At 44.2% G+C, this 14,372-nt stretch overlaps 1 protein-coding gene across 1 annotated transcript in view; it reads right to left on the reverse strand.

Annotated features, from left to right (window-relative positions):
* Positions 1–670: 670 nt before the first annotated feature.
* Positions 671–14,372, reverse strand: part of MREG (melanoregulin) — a 55,639-nt gene continuing 41,937 nt past the window's right edge. The window contains exons 3-5 of the mRNA XM_026492002.4: positions 4,481–4,571; positions 3,061–3,224; positions 671–2,330 (exon numbers count right to left, since the gene is read on the reverse strand). Coding sequence (XP_026347787.2) covers positions 2,196–2,330; positions 3,061–3,224; positions 4,481–4,571 — 390 coding nt within the window. The 3' untranslated portion in view covers positions 671–2,195. The remainder of the gene's footprint in view (positions 2,331–3,060; positions 3,225–4,480; positions 4,572–14,372) is intronic.

A 14,372-nucleotide genomic window follows, 5' to 3' on the forward strand; every position in this document is an offset into this window, starting at 1 on the left:
TATCCATGAAACAGGAAATCAGCAAACTAGAGGGTTTTCCCCCTGGTGCGCTTTAAAATAAATAAATTTTAATATGGAAATTTCCATTCGTCTCTACCATCTGAAATCACCCTGCATACACAGATGAACCTTTGAGAAGTAACTACAGTGGTCAACAGGGAGACGTTTAGAAAGCAGAAAAACCCTCAAGCCACCTGCTTCTCTGTGGATCCTCGTGTGCTCACTCACTGTGGGAGCTCTGGAGTGGTCCCTGCAATCACCCTTGAGCCTGTCATGCGCTGAGGCGTCCCCTGGACTTGAGCACAGATCTGCCCTCGGACTGGCTTTAGGACAAGGGGGAGGTCCTTAAACCCATTTGTCTATCAGCTTCTTTACCTTTTAATTTAAAGGGATTATGGAAAGAATGATCTGTTCCTTCTTATTTCTTGGAAATATCACACACATCCAGCTGAAAAGTAAATAGAGAAACTTTTTAATTCCCTGCAAGGAAAAATTCCCCTGGATAATTCCTTGTTTCTTATAATCATAGAGCCATTCTTATCCTTACTCATACATTACCAAAAATGAAGACTATGCTTACAATTTATTTTCCATAGATGCAAACAATCTCCTCAAAAAAGGGCAGAAAGACAAAATGCAAATTCCAAGGACAGACATGAAAACAATACGATTTTCAAAGATTTATTGTTTATTTTTTGTTTGCTTTGTTTTTATTTATTTGTTTCACTATTTGTACGTTTATCTCTCAAGAGCCTACAGGAGTGAGGGAAATAGTCTGCAGGCTAATTTGAAACAACATGAGAAAGAGTAGAGGTTATGCATTAAATATAAAAAATAAAACTTTTCGCTTACTCACTATACTAGAAAGAATCTTCCTGAAACATGTCAGTTAAATTGGTCTGCAATGCATTAATAAATGGAGAACATGTATCTCCTCTAAAAAATATCTCAAACATTGTGTACACTACCAAAAGAGCTGGTCAGCAAGTTTTTGAGTCACAATCCCCTGGACAAACTAAAGACAAGTTACTTTGTACCTGAAGTCAGAAGAGCAAAGTCTATAGGAGTAAAAATATCGCCAGTGTTCTCAGCAACATACCCATACATCTGATGGGTTCTGAAAGTCTACTGATTTGATTCATTCCTGACAAGCTCCTTCTTAAGTGGCAAGTAACTTCCAAGGCTGGAGGTCTCCGTCTGTGGAGAGAAGCAGCTGCACTGGCAGCACTGCTTCATCTTGAAAATCCTCTTCCAAATGGAAGAGCGTCCAGCGATGACCTTCCGTGCAACACTGCCCGCATACGCAGAGCAGCAAGTCTGCACCGCGGGACGCTGCACACCTGTGACTCTCAGCCACTAAGCCAGAAGCAGATTAAAGAGAAGAGAAGGAAGTGGAGGTCAAACGTTTCCGTGGAGAGATGCTATCCCAGAGAACATAGCAAGGGCTGGTGGTCTAGAAATGGATGAGATGCCAACACGAGGTAACCAGGTATTGATAATGTTGCGAATTTAAGAGGCATGTCCCACCACTGAAGACAGAGCTTTTTGACATGGCGCTGAAGGAAGTTCTACCTGGGATGGATCTATCTGGAAGTCCCTTCTGGGCAGCACTGTTAGATATTTCTATTATCTGCTACATCAGAACCTCTGAATAATCATGACTCATACTCAAGATGATGCCTCTGAATCTGCAGGGTTCTGAGAGATCTTCCAAATCGAAGAAAGGTCACATAATGCCTCATATTATTTTGGCATTAGCCTATATTATATAACAATTATTTAAAATTCATTAATCCATATTTGGGCTCAATGATAGCTCTATCAATCTTATTGTTTTCTTACCTAGAACATCCCATTCTCCCAATTGGCTTATTGTACAACCAAAACCAAAATGCAGACGGTGGGCTCTTGAAATCTAATCAGCCGGGGGGAAAGATCCACTGACCAATTCCCTGATAACGAGATCACCAGTGTGTTTCAATGCAACCCGAACATTCCTTACAGTAACATCCTCTTGAAGACCACATATTCCAAACTCTTAGTTTTTTGTTTTTTTGTTTTTTACAGGATTTAGAATCATTTTTCACGTAGCTAGCCCTCCACTTGCTTACTGTCTTCTATATGCATTTTTCCAACTTGGGTTAGCTGTTGAGTACCAGTGGAGGGCATCCCAATTCTGCCTCCTAGACTCTCCTTTAGGGACTCGGAAACGGAAGGTAGTGCAGTTCTTTCTGGCCATCTGCCAGGCTTGGGACTCCTGGCTTCTTGGGGTAAGTTAGACTGGCAATTTTAAAGAACTCTTCTGCTGCATCAAGAGCAATAAGACGGTCCTGCCAAAGATTTAAACATACAAATGCTGTCAAGATGGGAACTCAGCCACATCGATGGGAAAATCAATCTAACAACAATACCCACCCTAGAAATAATCATGAGCAAGTAAAACGTTTCTTCAATTGTTCTCAACAAATTTAGAGATGTCCCTTAACCCTTTATTTATATTATCCAAGAAACATTCCACACTCTTAGAGTCCCTTCAAATGTTTTTTTAATCTTAGGTTATATATACAATGTTTCTCACATTCTACAAATGATTCAAAAAGCTGACCGCATGGCAGAAGTGGCCGAAAAGGACAGACTCTTAAGCCACAACCTGAGTCTCAATAGGTCTGGGTGCAAACCAGAAAGGTGAATATTTAAAGCCCTTCAGGTGGTTCTGATGCTGCCGGCCCCTGGAAACCAGAGAATGCCAGCTTCATCTACCGCCTGAGACTCTGGGGTTGCTAGTCGTGCTGGAATGGTGAATATTTGGAATAACTGAAAAGCAAAAATTTAAAGCAAAATGAGGGCACGTAAAAAATACATCTAGTGTATTGGTGGCTCAGTCGGTTAGGCGTCTGCCGTCAGCTCAGGTCATGATCCCAGGGTCCTGGGATCCAGCCCCGTGTTGGTGCTCCCTGCTCAGCGGGGAGTCAGCTTCTCTCTCCCTCTGTCCCTTCCCCTGCTCATTCTCTTTCTCCAAATAAATAAAATAAAATATTGAAAAAAAATACATCTACTCACCACGACAAAGAGGTATCTCTCCGAGAGCTCCCAGCTGGTTGGAAAAATATTGGTTTCTTCAGCCAGTTTTAACAATATCTCCCGCGCTTTCCTTGTGTTTTTAGAATCGCTGATGGTGCTGAGTTTCGTCACTGACAACAAAGAGTCGGCTTCCTTTTGAAAACCTATGGGGACAAAAACTTTACCCCTCATGTAAATACAGTAGTCCCAGGAAATGGCCAGCCTGCAGGAGAGTAAGAAGGCACCCAGATGTGGACTCTAAACAAAGATCAGGAGCCCAGGCGCCATTCCATGGGCTTCTTCCCAGGTCCACGTGACCGGCAGGGTCTTTAATTAAAGCTCTTTTGAGATCCCTTCCTATTTAATTTTCTTTGTTAACTTTTCCCTTCCAAGTTAAGCCTCAGATCCTCACCCACCGACAACTCACTGCCCCTTTTTTTTTTTTTTGGCACCGAAATCCTCCTCCCACTCCTTACTCTTCCCCTACCTGCCTTTGCAGTTGGAGACCTGCAAAGTGGTCTCCAGGCTTCTACTTCTCCGAGCCCAGATTCCCTTCCCCGAGGCAATATGCTTGTCTGGTTAAAATTACTCACCCCAAAATATGAAAGACTCAGAGATGTACACCTGGAGTAACTTACACTATAAAAGGAGACAATTCAGTCACAATCGTAGTGGGTGAGTAAAGAGGGCAGGGGTCCGTCCCATCCCACTGTATCCCAACTAAAGCCATGGGGGCTGGCAATAGCAAGTGGGTACACCACAGGTGAAAAGGTATGATGCCAAGATGTCCTGTTCTCTTTCAAGGCAGAAGGACAGAGGACTTCAAACTTGATACATTCATGCTTTAAATACTAAAACGAAGTCATTTTATAATGTGAGGGGCCACACTGACTGTATCACAACCCTGCAGACAAGAAAAACCAATGCCCAACATCTGCTCTGACGCCAAAGATGTTTGCCCCAACTTGGAAGCTTTCCTACCTTTTAGTCCTTCCGAGCGTCTACACTGAGTTTTGCTGTCTCTCTTACAAACAACAGATCTTCCAACCTGCCTCATCTTACACAGCAGCTACTACTAACTGGCCAGTCACGCTCATCTAATTCAATCCATGACGTACACGGCCAAAAACGTTCGGTGCTAGCGCCCACGGGCTTCCCCTGCCCTGGGATACACCACACGAGGACAGATGGAGTAGCACATGGCAAAATATGTCCTCAAGACATGGGCTGGCGATAACACAAGTATCAGATGTTTATGCTGGAGGATACAAGGAGGACAGGATGGGGACAGTAATTAGTACACAGTAGCTCCAATTAGTCGGCTGCTGCCATGCCTTTCATACAAAGCACGCAGAAGAAAGGGAAGAGGAAGGCTCACCGCTGGTTATTTGTATCATTCCATAATCACTTTCGGACTCACCTAAGTCCTCTAAAATGCGTTTCCATCTATTTCTCACTTCTCTCCGGATCCGTCGCAGCGTGTAGATGTCGTAGTTGAGTTTTTGCCACTCCTGTAGGAAAATAAAAATGCACCTTTATTTTTAGCCCTTGGCCTCCACTGCCATCTAATCCCCAAATGGAAGCTAAGTGAAACATGTGGGTCTCCTCTTCACCAGGCTTCAAAACCTTTCTGAAAGGAGAGGAGGGCACGGGTGAGAAGGGAGCCCATAGGAATTCATCGGCTACATTTTCTGGACATCAGCCTGTAGCAGGTGATGTGACCCATCGTATAAATGGTGCTAATTAAACCCTTCCCATTGCTGTTCTCTCAGTCACAATGCTCTTACCTGAAAAGTGGGGGTAACAACAGTGATGACTCCCTTCCAGACAGTTATAAAGATTAAAGGTACATCAAAGCACACACCCGCACGCAGTGAACCCCTAATAAAACCCAGGTCTGACCAAAGCCATTTTATCCCCTAAGAAACCGAGGCCCAAAGACATTAACTGGGGAATCCAACACCATCCAGCTATTGGGTACCAGAATTGGTATTGGAATCCAGGTCTGACTCCAAAGTTCATGAGAAAAACGGCACACACAAAGAATTTATTTCTTCCTTTATTATCTGAGTGAAGTAGACCTGGGAATCCCAAGCTTCTGGATTCCCAGCCAACATTTTCTTCACCATATCTCAGCATTGCTCTCTTTCACTTCTGTTCCATGATAGGGCGAATCTCTCAAGCGTTCTGCGAGCCTATTAAAAAGCTATCACTCTGAAAACTTCAATCTTATGGGCAGCAGGCCATCACATTGGTCCCTAAACAGAACTTGAATCTTTTAGGAACGCTGGAATCTTTATTAAGCTAAGTGTTTCTTTTAAATCTCATGGCCCTTTATTGTTAAGGAGCCTTATCTATACAGAACATTTTATAGAGTATACCTTTTACTTTCAGCAAAAACATTCACCACAACTATTCTAATGCACAGCTTAAAAGAACTTCGTTCTGTATGCTCAATTTAAGACTCAAGTGTGTGATGCTCTGACTCCTCTGACTGCAAATGTTTCGATGATGACACCATTTCCCTATAGTTCCTGTCGAGGTTGGCCTTGCTTGTTGCTAATCAACTTCCGGTGACTGCCTAAGAGAAATCAATTTAGCTGCCATTCACAAATATTTATAGGTACCATTTTGAAAAAGAAAAGCCAGCAAAATAAAGGGTGTTTTGTTACGACTGGATTTTAGATCTTCTATCTAAGGATAGGCCATTAAAAGGGCATAGGATTTCAGCCACTTTTTAGAAGCCAGAAAGTAGGGAATTTAAGTACTCTTTTCTGGTCTTCTTCTTCTTTTTTTAATTTGGACCAAAGGCATGTGTGTCCATGTGTGGGCACAAGGGTGTGGCAACTGGGGTCAGGGATAAAGACTGTGCCCTGGAAGAAAGAAAAGTTAACTGAGTCGTCTTGGAAATATGCCACCCTGACCTCATCTTTAGCATCCTGTTGAAGTCGATGATATATATATATAATCCCTTCCAGAGTGTGTAAGTTGGGGGAAGCCTCAAGTATTGTTGTTCTCGTCGGATGGGCCTTATTGAACCACATTGGCCAGTCAGGGTACAGCATCTTGGAAAAGGACATGGCTGCTGGAACCACACTGCCCAGGTCTGGGTCCCCGTTCCATTATTTCTTAACAGCCTGGCTTTGAGCAAGTTCATAACTGTGTCTCATGGCCTCGTGTGCAGTACGGGGACACTAGTACTCCTGACCCCATAGCTTATTCTGAGGATCACATGTGTTCGTGCAAGCCCTGAAACGGGTGTTGGATGCACTTTCTCCTCAAGCGAGGGTAGACACGATTAAGAAACAATCCTGCAAGACTCGGGATGGTCTCTATCATGAGGACTGAGGGCAGCACCTCATTTGGGAAGACCTCCAGAAGAAAAAGTGCTCAGCTCTCAGCATCAGGTAGGGCTTTACTTCTCCTGAAAACTGTTTCATCATTCTGGACATTGTGAATTTTATAACTGATCAGTTTCCACTAAGTGAAAATACAGAGTCCTTTCACAGAAAATTGATCGGATTTCATAAGCATTTTTAAATGATCAACATTTCAGGCTACTTTTTATGTCTTTATTTATGCTTTTTCTTTCTCATCTTCTGCCTTGTGCTCTCTCGCTGTCTTTTCATGTGAGCGGCTTCAGTCCTTTTGCGAAAAAGAACATTGTAAATAAATAAAATACTGCACAGAGCCGCGTTGCACTGATTCTCAATGAAGCGGGTCCTCCTTAAGTGGAAAGTGATCAGGCTTTTACAAACACGTGATTAGAGAAACCCACACAATCGAAAAATCCGCAGAGTTGCCTCCCGTTTGCACAACCTCAGATTATGTAACAAACCACTAGATGGCTTCATTAGCTTGTGATTCAAGGTCTCTGAGCCGCCTTCCCGGCTTCTTACGCTGATGCCCCTGGAACTTGTTTCCTCAGCTCCATGCAGCCAAAGCCTATCCTTTCAGAGACCCAGCCTCACTGGGTCATCCAAGCTTCAGATTTTTTTTTTTAACTTTTCTCTTCTTGCTGCCCACCTATCAGCTCTTCTGCTATTCCTAAATTCCAGCACTGCATGTCATACAAATTCATTCTGTTTCAGTGTCTGTTACTCCGATAAAAGGGTTTGATGGAGAAGCGACACTATGACATTGAAAAACCTGCTAAGGCCAGCTCCCTGCGTGACGCATCCACTGACTGGTGCATGGGAAGTGCTTGTTAAGATTAATGGAAGGAAACCACGCACTCCATATATCCGAATTATTACTGTCTCCTTTCGACAGTATGGTCATGGATAATCACATATGAAAGTATCTGGAGGTTTTGTGCAAAATTTAAAGCTCTAAAACCAGGTTTTAGAGGGTAAGGCTTTAACTAAGAATTGGCTTTTGAGAAAATAAATGCTGAGGGGAATTTGAATTTGTCTTTAACACATGTCCCCAAAGAACAGAAGCTGAATGTAACAAATGAGGAAGCGTGATGTGCAAAATCTCACCCACAGGGCAAACGAACTCACCTCTCCTGATACTAGAGAAAAGAAAGTCTTGTGCTGTCCTACAATTTTTAAGTTGTCACACTCTGTTTTTAGACAAATGCGTTTAAAATCACAAAGACCAGAGGTGCGTGGGGGGCGCAGTCGGTTGAGTGTCCAGCTCTTGGTCATGATCTCGGGGTCCTGGGATGAGCCCCGCGTCGGGTTATGTACTCTGCCTGGAATCTACTTGGCATTCTCTCTTTCCCTCTCCCTCTGCCCCTCCCCCCTCCAAAATAAATAAATCATTTTTTTAAAACAACAAAGACCAATTAAATACTCTTCACAAGTGAGTTGAAATTCAAACCCACTTGACATCAAAAGGTGAAGTCTTATTTTCTAAAATAATCTTTCGCTTGTCTTCTGCTAAAACCTAATGTAACACGTTGTGCTCGTCATGATACAGTGGCCTGAAATTTTAACAAGAAGTCAATTAGCAAAGGTGTAATAAAAGAAATAGTGCAGGGGGTGCCTGGGTGGCTCAGTCAGTTAAGCATCCAATTCTTGATTTTGGCTCAGGTCATGATCTCAGGGTCGTGAGAAGGAGCCCCACATCAGGCTTCACGCTCAGCATGGTCTGCTTGAGATTTTCTTTCTCTCTCTGCCCCTCCCCCTTCTCAAAGAAAGAAAGAAAGAAAGAAAGGAAGGAAGCATGCAGAATTGATTGCATAAGATACTCGGGGGCCGAGTCCAAGTGAAAGACATGTGACTGAAAGTGAGTTACCGAAGGCACGTAGAGCAGATTCTTAAGGTGCTTGTCCTCTCTGGTTGCCGGCCCACCAGATTGAAGACAGATAAGAAGGCTGAGGCAACAAGAAGACAGGCAGAACAAAGGACTATATAACTGTGAGGCTCTGGATGAATGGGACAGTTAAAAAGTACTTCACATTTCTTGCTAAAAAAGGTGATGCACACATCACATACGTTTAGAGAAATGTACTCTAACAAGAGGCTACATATATTTTAAGTCATCTTAAACTCGTAGGAACAACTTCAAAAGCGATCAACTTATTTTTAGTTATAAAAATAATATACTCACATAGAAGTAAAACCCAAAAAGAACAGAAGGGTCTAAAATGAAAATGAAAAGTTTGCTTTCCCATCTTCTTTTCCTTGCCTTATTCCTCAGTACTACACTCAACTTTGAATTATCCAGGAAGCATTTTTAAAATACCAACACACAAGATCCATCTCCCAGGCTGATGACATCAGAATCCTTTGAAGGGCTGCCAGGTTTGAAATGCAATAACTTACAGCAGTCAGCATACCCTCCCGGGGCAGTAGCAGGCACCCCGCTCGGCAAAGGAGACGCAGCTAAATCTGTGAGGCTTTCGAGAGCGACCAGGAGAGACGTTCTCCCTTCCCCTGGACAATGTAGTGAGAGGGTAAAAAACCTAGAACCACCTGGAACCACCTAGAACCACCTGGAACGGCTCCATCGCCCTGAGAAGAGTCAGCCTAAGGAAGAAGTCAACTCTCAGAGGAGGACAAAGGTGAAAGAATCACAGAGAGAGAAAGAGCCTAACGACATCTGGGCCTCAGGATCCTATCTCATCTGAAGTCAGTCCTACTTCTGGAACTCTCTGTTATCCAAGACAATTCCACTTAGGTTTAGAAAACTGGAGTTCTTTCTCTGGTCCTTGCATCCGAAAGATTCATGTTACAAAGTGCACTCACTGAGTACATAAACAAAAAGAAACTATAACTACCGCACAAAATATTAGTCTCATGTTTTCCTACCTCTTGCTCCTGGGGGAAAACATTCAGCATACAGACCTATTTAGCTGGGCGAGGTTATGACTTACAGAGAATGCAGTATTAATGGCTCTATCTCTTTGTCCCAGAAGTGACTCGGACAATGACCCAGATATAACAGCAGTCCTCTTCTGTGTCCAGGGATTGCTTTATGGTGCCTCCCCTGAATTCTGTTCATCAGAACAGAGCTTCTCACTCGGGCAAGACTGTTCTTATAACAGGAGCGAGGATGCGGCTTATATCTCATTGATCTGATGGACAGGGGTCCAGCTACCAGTGACTTAACCACACAATTCCCTTACTTACAAACACATGTTGAATCTTTCTGGCTGGATCTAGTGATCAGTTCAAAGTTGACTTTTGATTCATAATAACTTGGAGTTAAAACCTATTCACCATGTGAAACCCAAGCATTAGAATCGCTTGGTTTTTGTCTTTCTTGGATGGTCCAATACCACCTTCAGAAGAAGATGCTCATACCCAGGCTTACATCTGCTTCATCGTCTTCATTCCATATCCCAAGAGCAGACAATCACAAACTGAACTTTAAGAAATGGTCCTTATTGTATTTGATCTGCAAGAAGAGTCTTTCCCCAATTTTGCACGAGTTATGTTACTTCTCTCATGTTCAGCTGCCAGTAGCAGTCAAGCCAGAATTCAAATCTAATTCCAAAGGCCACATACCCTTAATTTTAAAAAAGGAAACAGAAAAGAATGACTAGTTACTGTGGCTACCCCAACACAGCTTCCTTTTTCTAGCACATTTATGGTTGGCTTATTTAACTTAGGTAATACAATCATATGAGCCACAATCCAAAAAGAAATAAAGGCCCTGTCCCCCCGCCATCAGTGTCCTTTCTACAAATAAGGAATGCTATCAACTTCTCCTGTACCCTTCCATTTTTTCCCCTAAATGGTGGCATACTATATCCTGTACTTTTCACTTAATATATTTTAGCAATCATTCTGTATCAGAATATAAAGTTCCAGATCCTTCTTTAACTTGACTTTTTTACCATCTGGTGTAGACAGACACAAAATTATAATACACATATATATTTGGGGGCGCCTGGTTGGCTCAGTTGGTAGACCATGCCAAGTCTTGATCCCGGGATTGAGCCCCATATTAGATATAGAGATTTCTTAAAAATAAAATCTTTAAAGGGGCACCTGGATGGCTCAGTCAGTTAAGCGTCTGACTTCAGCTCAAGTCATGATCTCAGGGGTCCTGGGATTGAGCCCCTGGTTGGGCTTTGCACTCAGTGGGGATTCTGCTTGTCCTTCGCTCTCCCTCCCTCTGCCCCTTTCCCCCGCTCGTGCTATCTCTCTCTCTCTCAAATAAATAAAATCTTGAAAAAAATAAAAATCTTTTAAAATGTATATATACTTGTTTTATAGAAAATGGTCCCCTAAAAATGACAATATGTTCCTAAATGTGCCTTAAAACTAAAAAATGCCTGAAGACCGTTTGCTTCCCCATCATTCTAGCATCACCGTCAAAAATGATTAAGGACTCACATGTGTCATGCACCATAGATTTCCCTTTGGGAATTTCCACTTCAACTCAACACTGACACGTTGGCTGTAACAACATCGCCTTGTATGAAAGTTAAACATCTACATCAGGGAATGGCACAGTGAATGGGACCCCAATATTTTTACTTGAAAATGACAGCTTCTTGGTAAAGTGAGTCCTTTGAACACTGTTAACTGTTATCTCTTTCTTTCAGATTTTTGCCAGTTTATATCATCCCATGCTACCTTTTACTTACGACAAAGAGAGATTCTCTAAAGGATAGAAAAATCATATTGACGGCATCTCTAGTTTTCTTTCATTTTGTACGTGGTGGGAAATATCAGGTAAGTCAGAGAAAGACATGTAATACGTGGGGGGCATATCTGCTAACAGATTCTTCTCATGTTTGCTTCTCTCAGAAAATGCGAGATGGATAATGCGGACGAGGGTAGTTTTGCAACTACTGATAGGTACTCAAAACCGCTGATGTCAGGCTAGAGAAAGGTTTTCAGTAATGCACGATAGGGTTCAGTGTGGAGGGCTCGCCAGCCTTTGTATCTTTGACTCTGAGAAACTGGAGGCCACAGAGGTAGGAGAGGTAGCCGACATATGGCAGGAGAGAACCAAGAGTTGAAAATATGCAACACATAAGGCTATGAAATAAAATCTCTACACTGACATTTATTAATGGAGATCTGTCCTCCTGTCAGGTTGAAACGGTGGACGCGGCCAGAGTACCCGATGCAGACAGCTGCTCGCACAGCAGTTCACGTCAAAGACAGGTCTAGGGTTTGATCAACTAAAAGCTCCAAATCCACCCAAAATGGGGCATTCGGTCTGCATTTCCGAGGCACCTGCTTTGTGTCAAGCACAGGTCTGGGCTTCCCAAAATAAATAGCACGTGGAGCCTGCCCCAACGGCATGAAATGGAGCCCACAAAACTAATGTACATTACACTGCATTAATCATGACGTCTCAGCACTCTGCACAGAACCACTGGGGAAGCGGCCTAAACAGGCATCTTGTCCAACAGTGCTACAGCCAGGAGAGCGACCGAGACAAGATGAGGGCCTTGGAAGCTCTGTCGTGGCAGCCTGGCTGACCGAGCTGCAAACCAGAGGGCTTTGGGAGGACGTGATGGCATCCTTCAAGCTTCAACAGTTGCTATGTGAAAGAAAGATTCCCCTTCTTTTCTCTTCTCTATATACACTCAAAATATAGGGCTAAGACTAACAGGTAGAAAAGTCCCAAGAAGGAACGTAAGGAGGATCTTTGTTTTTAGAATGAAGTCTTTGTAAGATAATGAACCCTTCATCACTGGACCTCGAAGGGATAATTTCTATAGGAAATATACCACCGTTGACCCTTGAACAGCTTGGGAGTTAGGGGTGCCGACCTCCCACGCAGTCAAAAATCCATGCATAACTTTTGATTCCCTCAAAACTGAACTACTAATAGCCTCCTGTTGACTGGAAGCCTTACCATTAACATAAACATTTATGTCGATTAACATCTATTTTGCATATTATGTGTAGTATATACTGTATTCTTAAAGTAAGCCAGAGAAAAACATATTATTAAAATAATAAGGAAAAGAAAATAGGGCCCATGCATTTACAGTACTGTACGGTATGCATCAAAAAAAAAAATCCTTGTATAAGTGGATCCATACAGTTCAAACCCATGTTGTTCATGGGTCAACTGTATATAATTTTAAATTTCTAGAAATGTAATGTCTATAGGCTCTTTCAACATCATGTATTTTTCCTATATCAACTGACAAAATCCAAAAAGGTCTCAAGGCACGTACAAAAAAGTAGAGCTAGGGAGATAAGGTAGGTAGGTAGGTAGATAGATAGATAGATAGATAGATAGATAGATAGATAGATAGGGATAATACGTATAGAGCACTTACTTCTTTCCAGGCACTGCTCTAAGCTCTTTTCATGTATTTACTCAGGTAATTCCCATCATGCGTGTTACTCTGGGAGATGGCTATTATTATCACACTCAAGACAACTTGCCCAAGTGTGCACTAGTGAGACGTGGGACTTCACATCCCGGCAACGTGGCCGTAGGGCTGAGGCACTTTGCTCCTGGCCACACTGCCTTCTAAAACAGGAAGGGAGGAGATGGGTCGGCAGGTGGGAAGGGAGAAAAGGAAGTGGAAGGAGAGCACAGAAGAAAAGCTGATCAGAGAAGAAACCAACCTGAAGCCACAGCAGCTGTGCCCAAGGAGGAACCAAGAAAACACAGTTGAAGTCTTGGGAGAGAACTTTTCTAGAGACAAAAGTATTCCCAGGCTCTAGCCCAGAACGCTACCAAACCCAGCAACATCCTTCTCGAGGGTTGGCTTGCTGGGAAGTGTGCTCCAGTCCTTCCTTTGGGGACTTCAAAGCAGGTGGAAAGGACCTCAACCCCCTCCCATTTGTCCCGACCCTTTCGTCCCCATGCTCCCTCCTGTCCACCTCCTCCCCACATCCTCTGTAAGGAGAGCGACACCGTTCCCTCCGAGGCGCCTTGTGGTGTGTGGTGAGGGGTGGCCCAACCCACAAAGGTCTGAAATTCTGAGGACCAAGGAGAATAGGTCAGTGTTTTGGCCTGAACTGTGCTTGTCTGCCACAGAGAGCCATGAAACTCCCCCATATTTTCTGAAGCTATGCAGCAGGCTCCAAGACTGAGTAAAAAGCCCCTGGGTTTCTTAGACTTACCAGAGGTCCTTCCTCTGCTCCTCTCCCTGGCTGCCCCACCTCTCATTCTGAAAGGAAGCCAGCCACATTAACCTCCCTTCCCTCGGAAGAGTCCCCGGGGAGCCTGCAGCCCTCTTCTGCCACGCGTGCAAGATTCCAGGGGTACCAGGAGCAAGATTCCAGGGGTACCAGGAGCAAGATTACAGCGGTACCAGGACACCTGCTGCAGAAGCCCAGCCCCGTCCTCCCCGGAGCGCACGGGACAGCCACAGCCAGGAGTGCGCTCACGCACACGCCGGCCTTCCTCCTGCCAGACTTCGCGGGGGGGCAGCTTTCAACAGACACCCAAAAGCTTGACCTCACATGCCACCTCCAAGAGAAAGGATTTTGGAAGGAATTAGCTCATTCTTCTTAAAAGGACAGCTGGGTCACTCACTGATGCAAGCAGCCACCGTGCCCTGCCCCTCCACCCTGTGCTGCCTCAAGCTCTAGCCCACCCTCCAGGCCTCCCCTCGCTGCCCAGTGGCTTCCCTGGGGAGCGTCCGCCTGCTGTTGTCACTTCCTTGCCCCCCCCATTCACCGGTCCCTGACAGTTGGCCCCCTCAGACCTCTTACCCACAGAAAGTGCTAAGTTGCCTTCCCCACCTTCTCATCTCACCGGCGACCAGTCAGGGGCGGCCCGACGTCCCTTCCGAAGGCCCTTGCCCTACCTAAAGCAGGGATTCCTGACCGCCATCCCCTTCTAACAGGCCTCTCCATGTTTCTGAGGGAAAGGGAAGAAGGAAGGCGCCTCTGTGAAGAGCCCCCTGGGTGCAGGACACAGTGATTCCT

The sequence above is a fragment of the Ursus arctos genome, unplaced genomic scaffold (genome assembly GCF_023065955.2).
Source record: "Ursus arctos isolate Adak ecotype North America unplaced genomic scaffold, UrsArc2.0 scaffold_1, whole genome shotgun sequence".
NCBI classification, from domain to species: Eukaryota; Metazoa; Chordata; class Mammalia; order Carnivora; family Ursidae; genus Ursus; species Ursus arctos.